Here is a 12704-nt window from a genome sequence, read left to right on the forward strand (position 1 = left end):
GGCTCTCTCGACGTTGTCGGCCCACCGACGCGGCTGAAGTACCTCATCGCCCAGCATGCGGACAGCAAGAATGTCGTGATTCTTGATCTCAATACACGTTTCTTATAAATGACGATGAAGAACACCCCTGATTATGTGATATGTCCATGCGCTGCTCTCCAGAACCGGTAAGTAGCTAGAGAATACCGATGTTGACTGTGGAGCCTTGGATTCCTCAGGGTGCATGCTCGGCATAGCTCAACCAGCATAACTCAGGCTATGTCTAGGCCCCTTTCGCCGGCCCTCTCCTGTTTCGTTGAAGTATGCATCTGTGTTTTCAGAATGCTGACTTGGTCCTTCGTTTGTTTTCGCGGCTACTAGTCTTTTTTTTATCTTCGCGTGTCCACGCCGTCCTGTCCTTTCAGTTCATCGTGGCTATCATGGCCCGTTTACACTCCCTTTGTTTTGCTTTGTTTTGTCTTTCTTCTCGGGGACTGGCTGGAGTTATCCCTGATTCCAGCAGCCTGATTGACTCTCTTCTGGAGGTTGCAGGGCAATATATTCCTCCGCTAGACTACGTCCCTCATCCGGTGTAGGTGGACAAGAGCCTCAAAGAGAAGATTCGATGGGGAAGGCTAATACAATTGTGCTTCACACAGAGGCGTCCCGTATACGATCCAAAATTACTCTGTCGCGCCATGGGTTGGAAGCCCCAACACTCACTCGTCGGACACGACGGTGGGTGTGTCCGGCAACACCGAGACCTGCGCGGGTCTTACGTCGGGTTCGTCAAAGTTCTGGTATGAGGCTATCGCACACAATGGCGAGTCGTCATATCTAGACTCGGCCTATAAACCAAATTACAAGGTGTTCCGCAATGTGGTCACCGATTATGGCGCAGATAATACTGGAACGAGGGATGCCTCGGCGGCCATCCAGGCGGCAATCAAAGGTATGTCTAGGAGCTAAATGCGGAAAAGCCCATAGATGTGGAAGCCTTTACTAAATTGGAGTTTCTCCTCACGTTTAGCGGGATCATCCAATGGCCCGGATCGCAGCTCCAAATCCATGGGTAGTACTGGACAGCCTGCAATGGTCTATCTTCCTGGAGGGACGTACTTGATGGAAAACAGCATTCAGATGTACATTGGAACAGTGATTGTCGGAGATCCCACGAATCCTCCGGTTCTCAAGGCTAGTTCTAGCATCCCGAATGACCATATCGTCTACGCCAAGGATCCGAATTTTGGCGGCACTGTCAACTTTTACATTGGGATCAAGAATATCGTGATCGACTCGACAAACGTGGCCGCGACTCAGAAGATTGCGCTGCTGGATTGGACGGTCAGCCAGGCTACACAGTTGACTAATGTGGTCTTCAAAATGCCTCAAGGCTCTACGGGACACACCGGCCTAACCACGCAATATGACTACAACAGCAACGTGATTCTGGTATGCCTTTCACTCTCGTAACTTTCTAATTGAAGGTTCAAAACTGAAGCATGCAGAATGATCTCCATTTCATCGGTGGTGCCATTGGAATGGATCTCAGTGGCCAGCAATGGGTGTTCAAGAACCTTACCTTTAGCGGCACTACCACCGGTGTGATAGCCGGGGGAACGAATATCGTTTTTGTCGGATGCCATTTTGAGGGGGGGACCACAGGTATTGATGCCAGTAGCACTTCCGGGTCTTTGACGGTCATCGACACGACTGGCTCCAATATGGGCACGCTGGTCTCAACTACAGACTCAGGCACTGCTGGCAACTCCATCATTTTAGAAAATATCCAAAACTCTGGCAACACTGCGAGCTTTTCAGGAGTTGTCCAGGTGGCTGGCGATGTCCCTGAGACGTGGGTACATGGTGATCTGGTACATATGATGTCGCTCTCTTGAGCTATCGAAGATTTTGGCTAACAACATGCAGTATAATTCGGGCGATACAACCGTCAAGTATGTTGGAGGACAGACGGTGCATACACCACGCACGTCAGCCCTCTTATCAGGGAATAACTATTTCTTGATGCGTCCCCCCAACTACGAGGATTACTCTGTGGACCAATTCATCAACATCAAATCTGTAACCGGGCTTCCTGTTTATGGAGACGGCGTCACCGATGACACCCAAAACATCAATTCAATTCTCAGCCAATACGCCGGATGCAAGATCATCTATTTCCCCGCAGGAACCTATATCGTGACCGACACCATCTCAGTGCCTGCGGGCTCCCGTATTGTGGGAGATGCGTATGCTTCTGCCATCAGCGCTGTCGGTGGTAATTTTTATAATGCCAACGCACCAACCACGATGGTAAAGGTCGGGAACGTCGGGGATGTGGGTGTAGCGCAAATCAACGACATGCTCTTCACCGTCGCCGACGTTCTACAGGGATGCAAACTGGTGAGCTTCTTCTTCTTCTGCTTCTTCCAATCTCGTACTTGGTACTGACTTTGCTTTAGGTTGAGGTCAACATCGCTGGCGCTTCTCCCGGGGACGTCGGTTTATGGAACTCGCATTTCCGTATCGGTGGTGCCGCCGGGAGCAAAGTCGAAACCAACTGCGCCGGTACGCCCGACTCATGCAAGGCTGCATGGGGCCTACTACATCTGACCAGCTCCTCGTCCGTGTACATCGAGAACATGTGGGGATGGACTGCTGACCACGACCTGGACGGTTCGCATGGTCAAACCATCTCCACCGGTCGGGGTCTTCTCGTCGAGGCCACTCGAGGCACATGGCTGGTTGGAACTGCGTTTGAGCACCACACGCTCTACCAATACAATTTCGAAAACGCGGCCAACGTCTTCTCTGCGCTGCAGCAATCCGAAACCCCTTACTGGCAGGGGCCCGGCAACGATCTAGCCCCCGCTCCCTGGACTGACGACCTGGGCTCCAGCGACCCAGATTGGTCGAACTGCGCCGCAACCGATTCTCTGTGTCGCATGGCCCTGTTCGAACGGATCCGGGGCTCGTCGAACCTATTCCTGTACGGCGGCTGCGTCTGGACATTCTTCAACAACAACGGGGGTTGCAACGGCGACTGCGAGCAGAACGCCATCCGCGTCCAATCTTCTCGAGGACTCTATCTGTTTGGAACCAACACGAAGAGCGTGACGAACATCTTCCTGGACGATGACCTGGTGGTGGCCACTGAAACGCAGAATGCTGGCGGATGGGGGGCTGTTGTCGCGGCCTATTTATACGACACTTGACACGGGAGACCATGGTGTAAATACATATCTGGGTTATATATCAGTCACTGTCTACACATGGAATAATATACTTATCATCATCTTTTATCCAGTAGGTACTTAACTGTCATGTCATCCAGGTCTCTGCATTCCATTCTGTACCACAAGGCTCGGGCCGTGCCGCTGCCTGAGGCCACAAGGCATCCAGGCGCAAAGTACCAAATACGAACTACGGCCCCCTCCTTCCTTCCACGACAACAACCCTGTCCACGACACACCTCACGCCACGACTCTCAGTGTGTGTGTCTGTCCCCTGAAATGGCATAGATATCGACCCGCCCTCATGGATCAAGCAACACGCCCATCCCATCTCCTTTATTGGTGTGAAACCCTCGGTTGGGCTGCCACCCGTCGGTGGCTGGGGGGTGAGAAGAGGAGGGGGAGACAGGGAAAACAGGAGGCTGGGGTGGTTCCACGAGAGCTCATCCAACCACCCACGGCGAGTGCCTGGCCCTGGCGTGGGCTGAAATGATTTTTCTATGACTCTGGGCCGCCTTGCTGCCAGCTCGCAGGTTTAAGTTAAGACACAGGCGTCATCTACCGTGGAATGTTGTTGTTCAATAATCGACCCTCCAATCTGCAATTAGAAGGTACCACGGAGGAGTGAGTCTGCAGTGCATATCCCAGCTGCGTGGGGGAGGTTGGCTTAGGTAGCTACAGACAGACCGCCATGTTGCCTTCAAGCTCGAGAGTCAGTCTCCGAACAGTGAGTTGTACGTGAGAAGAAACCCCCCACCCCCTTTTGCGTGGTGCCCTTTTGCAAGAGTACGAGGAGAGAGAGAGAGAGAGGGAGAAACAACGTTTTGTGTATGTGCTGATTATTCCTACGGGAGTAGCGAGCAAACCTCAACTCCAACATACTGAATCTCGCCAGTCGGTTGCTGCTTCGGACGACTACTACTCATTCTCGGACCATACTAGCAGTACCAGCAGTCGACATACCATGGGACGGTATGCGACGCCGGATTCCTATCCACCACTAACGAGAGCGTCGACACCCAACGTCACCAACCTCTCCCGTACTCATCTCGGCGTGCCCGAAATGCCTCGCACGATGGGAAGGGGCGGCGGCACGCCACGCCCGGGGACTGCGAGCAGTACCGTACGGTTCGGAGAAGACCGAATTGCTCAGATCAGTCCTAGATCGGATACCGCTGTTCAACGGGCGCCGAGTGACTCTGATAGCCGGGGTGCTCCAACACCCGGCCTCGATGACGGCCCTTACATTCGCTTTGCCATTGACCAGCTCACGCGGGATGAAGAAGTGTCTGGCAAGGGAAGAGAAAGCGCGACGGGGGGAGAGAATGAGTACCCCGTCGACCGTCGGGTGTGGGATGAAGGCCTGGGATACTTTACTCGCTCGTCAAACCCACCCCCTACATCCCAGGCACCACCGGCAGTGGTCAGACAGTCGTCTCCACCGAGACCAGCTCCGGCTTCTGTCGAACCGGAGATGTTCGAGCCCGCTGAGCCGCCGGAGGACAGCCTCTTGTATCCGGCTCTAGACTACGTGCCCGTCGCGCTGCGACCGGTCTCTCTGGGCATCACCATTGTGTGTTGCCTGCTCATGATTGCTGGGGTGGCGTTTAGCAACGTCTGGTCGTCGCGGCATGATGGACTCTGGGATTGGCAAGGCCTCGGTGGCAAGAGGTATTTCCTCTTCCAATTCTTGCCCCAAATCCTAGCGGCTCTCATCACCATCTGGACTTTTGTCATCCAGGCTGCTGTGTACCGCACCATGCCCTTCGCCATCATGGCCTCTGAACGACCTCTGGACCAGGTGCTGCAGAAGCTGCCGGTCCTGTCGCGGAACTTTCTTCTCCCGGACTGGAAGCATTTTCAGCACGGCGAGCCGTTGGCAGGGGGCTTCCTGATCGTGGTGTGGCTGTCGAATCTCCTGTCCATGCCTCTGCTCAGTTGCCTTTTCCAAGCCAAGTGGTACATTGTCGACGGACAGGGCAACTGGAGATGGACCGCGGTTCAGGCGGTGGGGTGGACTCTTGTGGGCCTGTACGGATTGCTCGTCATCGGCTTAGTACTACTCCTGATGCGTTTCGCTCGCAGCTGGACCGGGCTGATGTGGGATCCAAGCTCGCTGGCGGACCTTATTCCTCTCATCCAGCGATCGAACGTGTTGCACGACTACGAAAACACCGAGACAGCAGTTGACGTGGGGAGCGTGGTGACCCCGCGGGTGCTGCGCCTGGGATACTGGCGACTGACCAACCAGCTCGAGATTTTCTATGGGATCGGCGAGGTGGATGCTCCGATTCGAAACCCATCCCTGCATCAATCCGACAAGGGGCGGGAGAAGCAGCCACATGGCATGGCCAAGGTCTCTTTTGATCTGGAACAGCAAACCGCCCTTGCAATCGATGACCTTGATCACCAGCTGTACTCCCCCTTTGCCAGACACCGTTGGATGGTCTGGTTCCTGCGCAACACCTCTGTTACAGTATGGATCGTGACCGCGTTTGCGCTGTTCATTGCGTTTGTGGTCGTCAGCTTCGCCCACAATGCCATCCAGGGAGGATTCCCACCTCGCCTTCCCACCTTGCCTTCCACCGGGGCGTTTTCCTCCTCGAACTTCCTGTACAGCTTCATCCCCGCGTTGATCGGGAACCTGCTCTTCCTCGCCTGGCAGCCGGTGGACGTGTACTTCCGCGCCCTGCAGCCCTTGGTGACTCTGACAGCACCGAGCGGCGCGACTGCGGAGAAGAGCATCCTGCTCTCGTACCCTGCGTGCCTCCCGATCGAAACCACGGCGCTTGCGCTTCTCAACGGCCATTACCGGGTGGCCTGGATCTCCCTGATGAGCATTCTCTCGGCCAGCCTCCCCATCCTCGGCGGCGGCATGTTCATCGCGCTCTGGTACCCCGACGACGCGAACGTGCGCATCACGGCACTCATGCCCGCCTTCTACGCCCTCGTAGCCTTTTGCGCCCTGTACACCATCTCGACTCTGTTCCTCCGGCCGGGCCGCGCGCGGTTCCTGCCGCACGATCTCAGCACGCTGGCGGACCTCACGAGCTTTCTGTACCAGAGCCCGCTTCTGGCCGACAAGCTGCTGCGCGAGCCCCGCAGCAAAGCCGACCTAGTGACGCGCCTGGTCACTGCGCCGCCGGGCGAAAGGGACACCTCACTGTACGGCTTGGGCATCTATGTGGGACGTGACGGGAGGGAGCACCTTGGCATCGACCGCTTCCACCGACCGGGGAGGGCGGATATGCTCATCACCACGGGGGTGATGAAATATTAACTTGAACCACACGAACCGAATCTGACGACACGAACCACGCACGACAACGAGATGATTTTAACGCCGAGTCTGAGCATACGAACTTGAATGTAGTACATGACTCTTCCTACGATACGACCTGCGTTTCTATTGGCTATTCATCGCTTTCTTTTCTTTCCTTTTTTCGGTCGTTCCAGCGAATGTCGAATAGCATTGTAATGGCGTTCTTATCTTGTGTACATATGATCTAGTTAATAGAATAAATATTCTCTGAACTACTCTCCACCGAGAATCTGTCCATTCCGAGTCGACACCCTATGAGAACTAGTCATGACTTGATCCAGTAACTAACTTATGAAGTGTGACGAGTAAGAATGAAGTAATCAAGTATTACCTCCTTATGTTGCCCGCCCCGCCAATACCAAAGCCCACATAGCGCTCTTGGGGGCCCCCCCAGGCCATCTTGGCGCCTGTATTCTTGGGCAACAGGGCCCGCCCGTCGTCTTCTCCAGGGCCTTTGACTCGATGCCAGAGCGACCCTCTCCAGAAGCCAAGCTTGCCGAGACGTTGCCTGTGCCGATCGCCTGTCATTGCGGTATGGAGTATGGAGTATGGAGTATGGAGTATAGTCTTCAGAGTATATAAGTAGTTATGAGGATTGGTTTATTGGATCTGGAGTTTAGAGTAGTACCTGTCTAGATACTGGGCATATAAACAGAACTGGAGCTCATCTGTAGTACATAGTCTAGTAATCTCTGAGTGACCTAGTATTAAATCAGTAAAATAATCAATAAATCAATACTAAAGTCAGTCCATACCCTGGAGGACTGTGTAGTACTCCGTAGAAAAAGAAAAAGAAAAAGAGAGATAAGAAACGTCGTCTCCATTGGAGCTTCCCTGCAGGCCAGCCACGCGGCTGGCCACAGCCAATACTTTCGGCCTCCAGATGTGTTCCTTGAGGATGTGCTTTTCAAGAGTGATAAGCTGTCATAACAACTGCCAGAGATAGCGGCCTGCTCCCTCACTGGTTCTCTCGCCTTGTCCTGCCCACGGTCGTTGGCCCTCGCTCTCTCGCGTGCTTTCTCCCGCTCTCTCGCGCTCTCAATGGCAGGCGTCTGATTGGCTTCAGGGGACTCAGGGTGCTCCCTGAAGACCTTTATCAAGAGCTGCTGTTTTCATTTTGATTTAGTCACTATCAGTGAGCTGGGGCTTATCATCTGTGACGAGGTGACGGCGAGCTGGAGTCCGAGAGAGAAGGGGGGGAGGGGGGGATTCACCATGGGGCGGTTGTCGAACAGCACGGAAAGAAGGTAAATATAGCTGGCCTTCCCCTTTCCAGAGAACGATCAGATCTTGATAACGAGCTCTTCAGTGCCCCTCCCCCCTCATCTCTGGCCTGGACCGTCTCTGAAGTCGCTTTCGTCATGTCCGACTTGACTAACGAAGACCCTGCGTAAGTGTCTGGACAACGGGACTCTCTCGAGACTCAATTGCTGACTCCGTTGTTTCTAGCTGGTTGAATAAGGGTGACCAGGCATGGCAGCTCACGGCAGGCACCTTGGTTGCCTTGCAGTCCATCCCTGGACTGGCTATGCTCTATGCTGGCTTCGTCAAGAAGTGAGTTTGATACCGAGACCTGTCTTGCTGGACGATAAGCTGATTGAGAATAGGAAATGGGCTATTAACTCGGCGTTCATGGTATGAATTGAACATGTATACGAACACTGAATGATGATTATCGACTAAGACTCTCTACCTTTAGGTCTTCTACGCCTTCGCCGCCACGCTGATCTGCTGGGTTATCTGGGCATACAAGATGGGTTTCGGAGAACAATGGGGCAGATTCCCTCTCGTGGGCACCCCAGGACCGGTCTTGACCATGCGTCAGAACCTGGCGCAGACGTATATGCCTGCCGCGGACGTCACGACCAACTTCAACATGTCGACCATGATCTACTTCCAGTTTGTCTTTGCCGCCATCACCGTCATCATTTTGGGCGGCTCCTTGCTAGGCCGCATGAACTTCCTGGCCTGGATGGTCTTTGTTCCTCTTTGGATTACCTTTAGCTATACCGTTGGCGCTTTCAGGTGAGACTCTCTCTCTCTTTCTCTCTCACATATAAATATATCTATATGCATGGCTGACAAATTAGTATCTGGGGAGGAGGCTTCTTGTACCAGATGGGTGTCCTGGACTATTCTGGAGGATACGTCATCCATTTGAGTTCTGGAACTGCAGGTATGCATATGCGTCATGGCTTTATATCATGCTTTCGGATGATAACCTTTTCAGGCTTCATCGCTGCCTACTGGCTCGGTCCTCGCCTCCAGCGCGACAAAGACTCCTTCTATCCGAACAACGTGCTCCTCATGCTGGTCGGCGCCGGCATCCTTTGGGTCTGCTGGAACGGATTCAACGGTGGTGACCCGTACGCTGCGAGTCCCGATGCCGGCGTTGCCGTCCTCAACACCAACATCTGCACCGCCATGAGTCTACTCGTGTGGACGGTCCTGGACTTTATCTTCTTGAAGAAGCCGTCGGTCATCGGCGCCGTGCAGGGAGAGATCACCGGGCTGGTTGCCATCACCCCGGCTGCTGGGTTTGTTACTGGATGGGGCGCCATCATCATCGGCGCTTGCTCTGGCTCCATTCCCTGGGTTTCCATGAACATCCTGGGACGTCAAGAATGGTTTAAGAAGGTTGACGACGTCAGTAAGTCATACACACACACACTCTCTCTCTCTTTCTCTCTCTTTCTCTCTCTCCCTCTCTCTCTATATATATTAATGAATTAGTGGGCACTGTTCATACACACATGGTCGCCGGTACGCTCGGCGGGTTCCTAACCGGGCTGTTCGCCACCAAAGAAGGGTGCGCAGCTTTCGGTCTCACAAACCCCGGCGGAGCGATTGACGGCAACGGAAGACAAGTCTGGTTGCAGATCGTCGGGGCGCTGTTCATCATCGGGCTGAACCTCTTCATGACCTCCGTGATCATGCTGTTCATCAAGTACGTGCTGCGCATCCCGCTGCGCATGTCCGACGAGCACCTGATGATCGGCGACGACGCCGTGCACGGCGAGGAAGCCTACGCCCTCTTCTTCGAGGGCGAACGCAGTCATATGAGTATCCATCCGAGTGATCTCGAGACCGTCGCTATTACCGAGGGTCACAGCTTTGCCAGACATGACCACAGCGGTAGCCCTGCCAGCCCTGCGGAGCCGGCGACCAAGGACTCTCAGGCTAAACTTGATTAATCGACTCTGCCAGGGGAAATACTGCATATCACGGAGTAACTATGTAGTAGTTTATTTAGTTGAAGGGTGCTTGGTATATTTACTTGGTATATTCAGTCTTGTTTTCTCCTTTATCACAAATGTAATATTAATCTTTATTCTCTACTGTCTGTAGTGAATTCTCGAATAACCGGGAGTTGTACAGTAAACAATGTTACATTGACCTTAGCCTGACTCCTAGCAAGGAATTGTTCCTGTACTTCCCCTGATCAACGTTCTTCTCCATTTGTCTGTTTCGATTGTCTCAACCAAGGGTATGCTGTACCAGTAGATCAAACGGCTGCGGAGTCCTCGTGGGACTGTGGAGTCCGTCGTACTCCGTAGTTATACTCCATACCCGTATACCCTTATTCAATCGCAAGGAGTGGTATCACTACTCGTAGGAGTACTGTACTGAGGAGTCGGAGCACTGTAGTGAGTAGTCTACCGAGTACTGAAGCCAGCATGCCATGCCTATTCAAGGGGTACACGCATTAGCACAGTCTGCTTTCTCTCTGATAGGACGCGTCTCATTCAAAAGACCGACAGAATGGCACGTCCTCCCGAGGAGAGGGGGGGAGGGGGCCATGGCCCTCCCTTTAATGTCTCTTCAATCTTGTTGGCCTCCACTTATCTGCCATCCCGGCGAACGAATCAGCGGGTTATCTCTGGAGTAATCGTGCGATAGCTGTGCAGCAGCTTGTATTAGCCTCAGCCACGGTTACGAGACAGTAGGATGTAGCATACGAAGTACTTAGTCCGTACACGAGGTACTCCGAGTGGAGAGTGGTAACATTTTTTAAATACTGAATAATGTAGAGTACAAACGATAGATAGAAATGATAGAAGACGCCTGTCCTGGTGCGTGGAGACAAGCGAGTTTTGCTGTCGAGAAGAGAAAGAGATTCGACCAGGTCACGTTATCCTCCTCCTCCTCCTCCTCCTCCTCCTCCTCTCCTCTCCGCCACCCACTGCGCACTGCCATCCCTCCTGGCTGCTTCTGTCTTGTTTCTTTGCGGGGGGTCTCTCTGCTGGTTGTCCATCTCTTCTATATTTTTTCCCTTCTGAGACCTGCAGGTTCAGGGCGGCCCTCTTCGATTCGTTCGCTTCCCAATTATTCTCTCCAGGTTTCCCTATCGCTGCTTCGTCTCCCTCCTGGCCGCTTGGCCTCAACCCCTCCCTCCCCCCAACCCCTACGAGCAGCAATGTCGCAGCGAAAGCGATAGAATCGAGTTATTCGCGCGCATTCAGTGTATCAGAGCTATTCTAGTTGTACAGAGGAGGAGGGATCTTCGTCGTCGTCAGTGTTGCTGGGGGGGCTCTTCTCCCAGCTCTCTCCTCGGTCGCTATGCTCCTCAAACCGGCGACACCCCTCGCGGTGCTGCTGTTCATCGCGCTTGTGCTGCTGCTGGTCTCTGTTATTTCAGTCCCTATTGTCCGAGGAATCCCCTTGGCGACGAATGACGGCGTGGATTACGGGGTGTTTGGCTATTGCAAGGGCGATGCTTGTACCGCCGTCCATGTCGGCTACACAAGTCAGTTTACCCGTTTCTTCTCTCTAATTATGACTTGCTGACAATAATGCTGTGTAGGTGACTTGAATAGCGATGACAGCAATTTCGATCTCCCCTCGAGCACTCGACGATCGCTTTCCTCCATCCTGATTGTCCATCCGGTTGCCGCGTTACTCACTCTGATCTGCTTCTGCATGGCTGCGGCCGCCCACTTCCACGCCCCGTCACATTCGCCTCGATATCTGCTCGCTCTGCTGATCCTACTCCTGCCGACGCTTTTGACTACGCTACTCGCCTTCCTGGTCGACATTCTTCTATTTGTCCCGCACATGCGATGGGGAGGGTGGATTGTGCTGGCTGCGACCGTGATCCTGGTCTCCTGTGGAGTGGTGACGTGCGCGATGCGACGAACGCTGGTGAGCCGCAAGGCCAGGAAGAGGCGTATCGCCGAGAATGCAGAGATGAGCGGAGAGAACTTTTACAACCGCGAGAATGCTGCCGCGGCAGCCGCCAGTCTGGATCTCAACCGGCCGCTGGTAGGAGATGTCAAGGAACCCATCATTGCGACTTCGCCCGGCGCGGACCCTGGGCCAACGTTTGCAACCTTCCGTACCACCACCAGGGAGAGTGACGATGACCGCACCCCCCTCAATTCCTTCAGCTCTCCGCCGAGCGAGCCCCAATCGCTGCCTCCTACCATTTCCGAAGGCCGCCCCCCCGCGCGTGGTGATGGGCCACCGTACGCGGACCCCCGCGATCCAATGGGCAACCGACTTTCACCTCCAGGCCCTTATCGCCCCGGTCCCGGGATGAGACCCAACGGCTCTGACCCTCGCCTACATAACCAATACTCTGACGGCAGCATGGGATCTCGCCGGGGGCCACCTCCAGGATTTGGTCCGCGTGGGGGGAGAGGCGGTTATCCCCCGCGCGGAGGATACGGGCGAGGAGGTTCTTACGGAGCTCAGGGTCGAGGAGGCCCGATGGGCTCAGTGCGTGGAGGAGGAGGAGGTCCTCCGCCCATGATGGCTCGGGGACAACGGGGCCCTCCTCCCGCCGGTTACACGTCTGGTCCTGGCGGGCCCAACCGTAACTTTGATCCGTATGCCTCTGGTACCGGTTCGCGGGCTCCAGATTATGGGCCTCCGCCGCCAGACGGATATGACCGTCGCGGTCCTTCCCCCGGTGGTCCTACCCGCCGACCCTCCAACAGACCGGCTGGAATGGAGGCTTCCGTGGATGGCGGCCATATCATCGGTCAGGCTATCGAGATGCAGCCGCAGCCGCAGACCAGAGGGAGTGCTTCCGGTTTACCAGACGCGATGGATGGAGGAGCGCTGCATCCTCCATCAGGACACAACTCTTTACAGAAACCTCTGGAGAGCCCTACCAGCCTGTACAGTCGGACGTAAGTTTTTTTTTTTTTTTCTTTTTTTCTTTTTTT

The 12704-nt window shown here is 54.3% G+C and overlaps 4 protein-coding genes across 4 annotated transcripts in view; all 4 read left to right on the forward strand.

Annotated features, from left to right (window-relative positions):
- Positions 1-419: 419 nt before the first annotated feature.
- On the forward strand, positions 420-3194 carry ASPZODRAFT_18453 (hypothetical protein; the record flags this gene model as incomplete). Its single annotated transcript, XM_022727222.1, has 6 exons — positions 420-571; positions 639-931; positions 1010-1431; positions 1488-1853; positions 1909-2382; positions 2442-3194. The coding sequence occupies 6 exons, from the start codon at positions 420-422 to the stop codon at positions 3192-3194; spliced, it is 2460 nt and encodes an 819-aa protein (XP_022578769.1).
- A 709-nt stretch (positions 3195-3903) lies between these two features.
- On the forward strand, positions 3904-6492 carry ASPZODRAFT_71722 (hypothetical protein; the record flags this gene model as incomplete). Its single annotated transcript, XM_022729774.1, has 2 exons — positions 3904-3946; positions 4070-6492. The coding sequence occupies 2 exons, from the start codon at positions 3904-3906 to the stop codon at positions 6490-6492; spliced, it is 2466 nt and encodes an 821-aa protein (XP_022578770.1).
- A 1403-nt stretch (positions 6493-7895) lies between these two features.
- Positions 7896-9728, forward strand: ASPZODRAFT_71698 (hypothetical protein; the record flags this gene model as incomplete). The annotated part of the gene is made up of 7 exons (XM_022729773.1): positions 7896-7924; positions 7984-8088; positions 8142-8169; positions 8234-8559; positions 8625-8710; positions 8765-9184; positions 9268-9728. 7 exons carry the CDS (start codon positions 7896-7898, stop codon positions 9726-9728), a joined length of 1455 nt encoding a protein of 484 aa, XP_022578771.1.
- A 990-nt stretch (positions 9729-10718) lies between these two features.
- The window catches only part of ASPZODRAFT_135058 (hypothetical protein), a 2442-nt gene continuing 456 nt past the window's right edge, over positions 10719-12704 (forward strand). The window contains 3 exon segments of the mRNA XM_022723694.1: positions 10719-11281; positions 11339-12668; positions 12687-12691. Of these exon segments, the coding sequence (XP_022578772.1) occupies positions 11095-11281; positions 11339-12668; positions 12687-12691 (1522 nt within the window). The 5' untranslated portion in view covers positions 10719-11094.

Source organism: Penicilliopsis zonata, assembly GCF_001890105.1.
Source record: "Penicilliopsis zonata CBS 506.65 unplaced genomic scaffold ASPZOscaffold_14, whole genome shotgun sequence".
Lineage (NCBI taxonomy): Eukaryota > Fungi > Ascomycota > Eurotiomycetes > Eurotiales > Aspergillaceae > Penicilliopsis > Penicilliopsis zonata.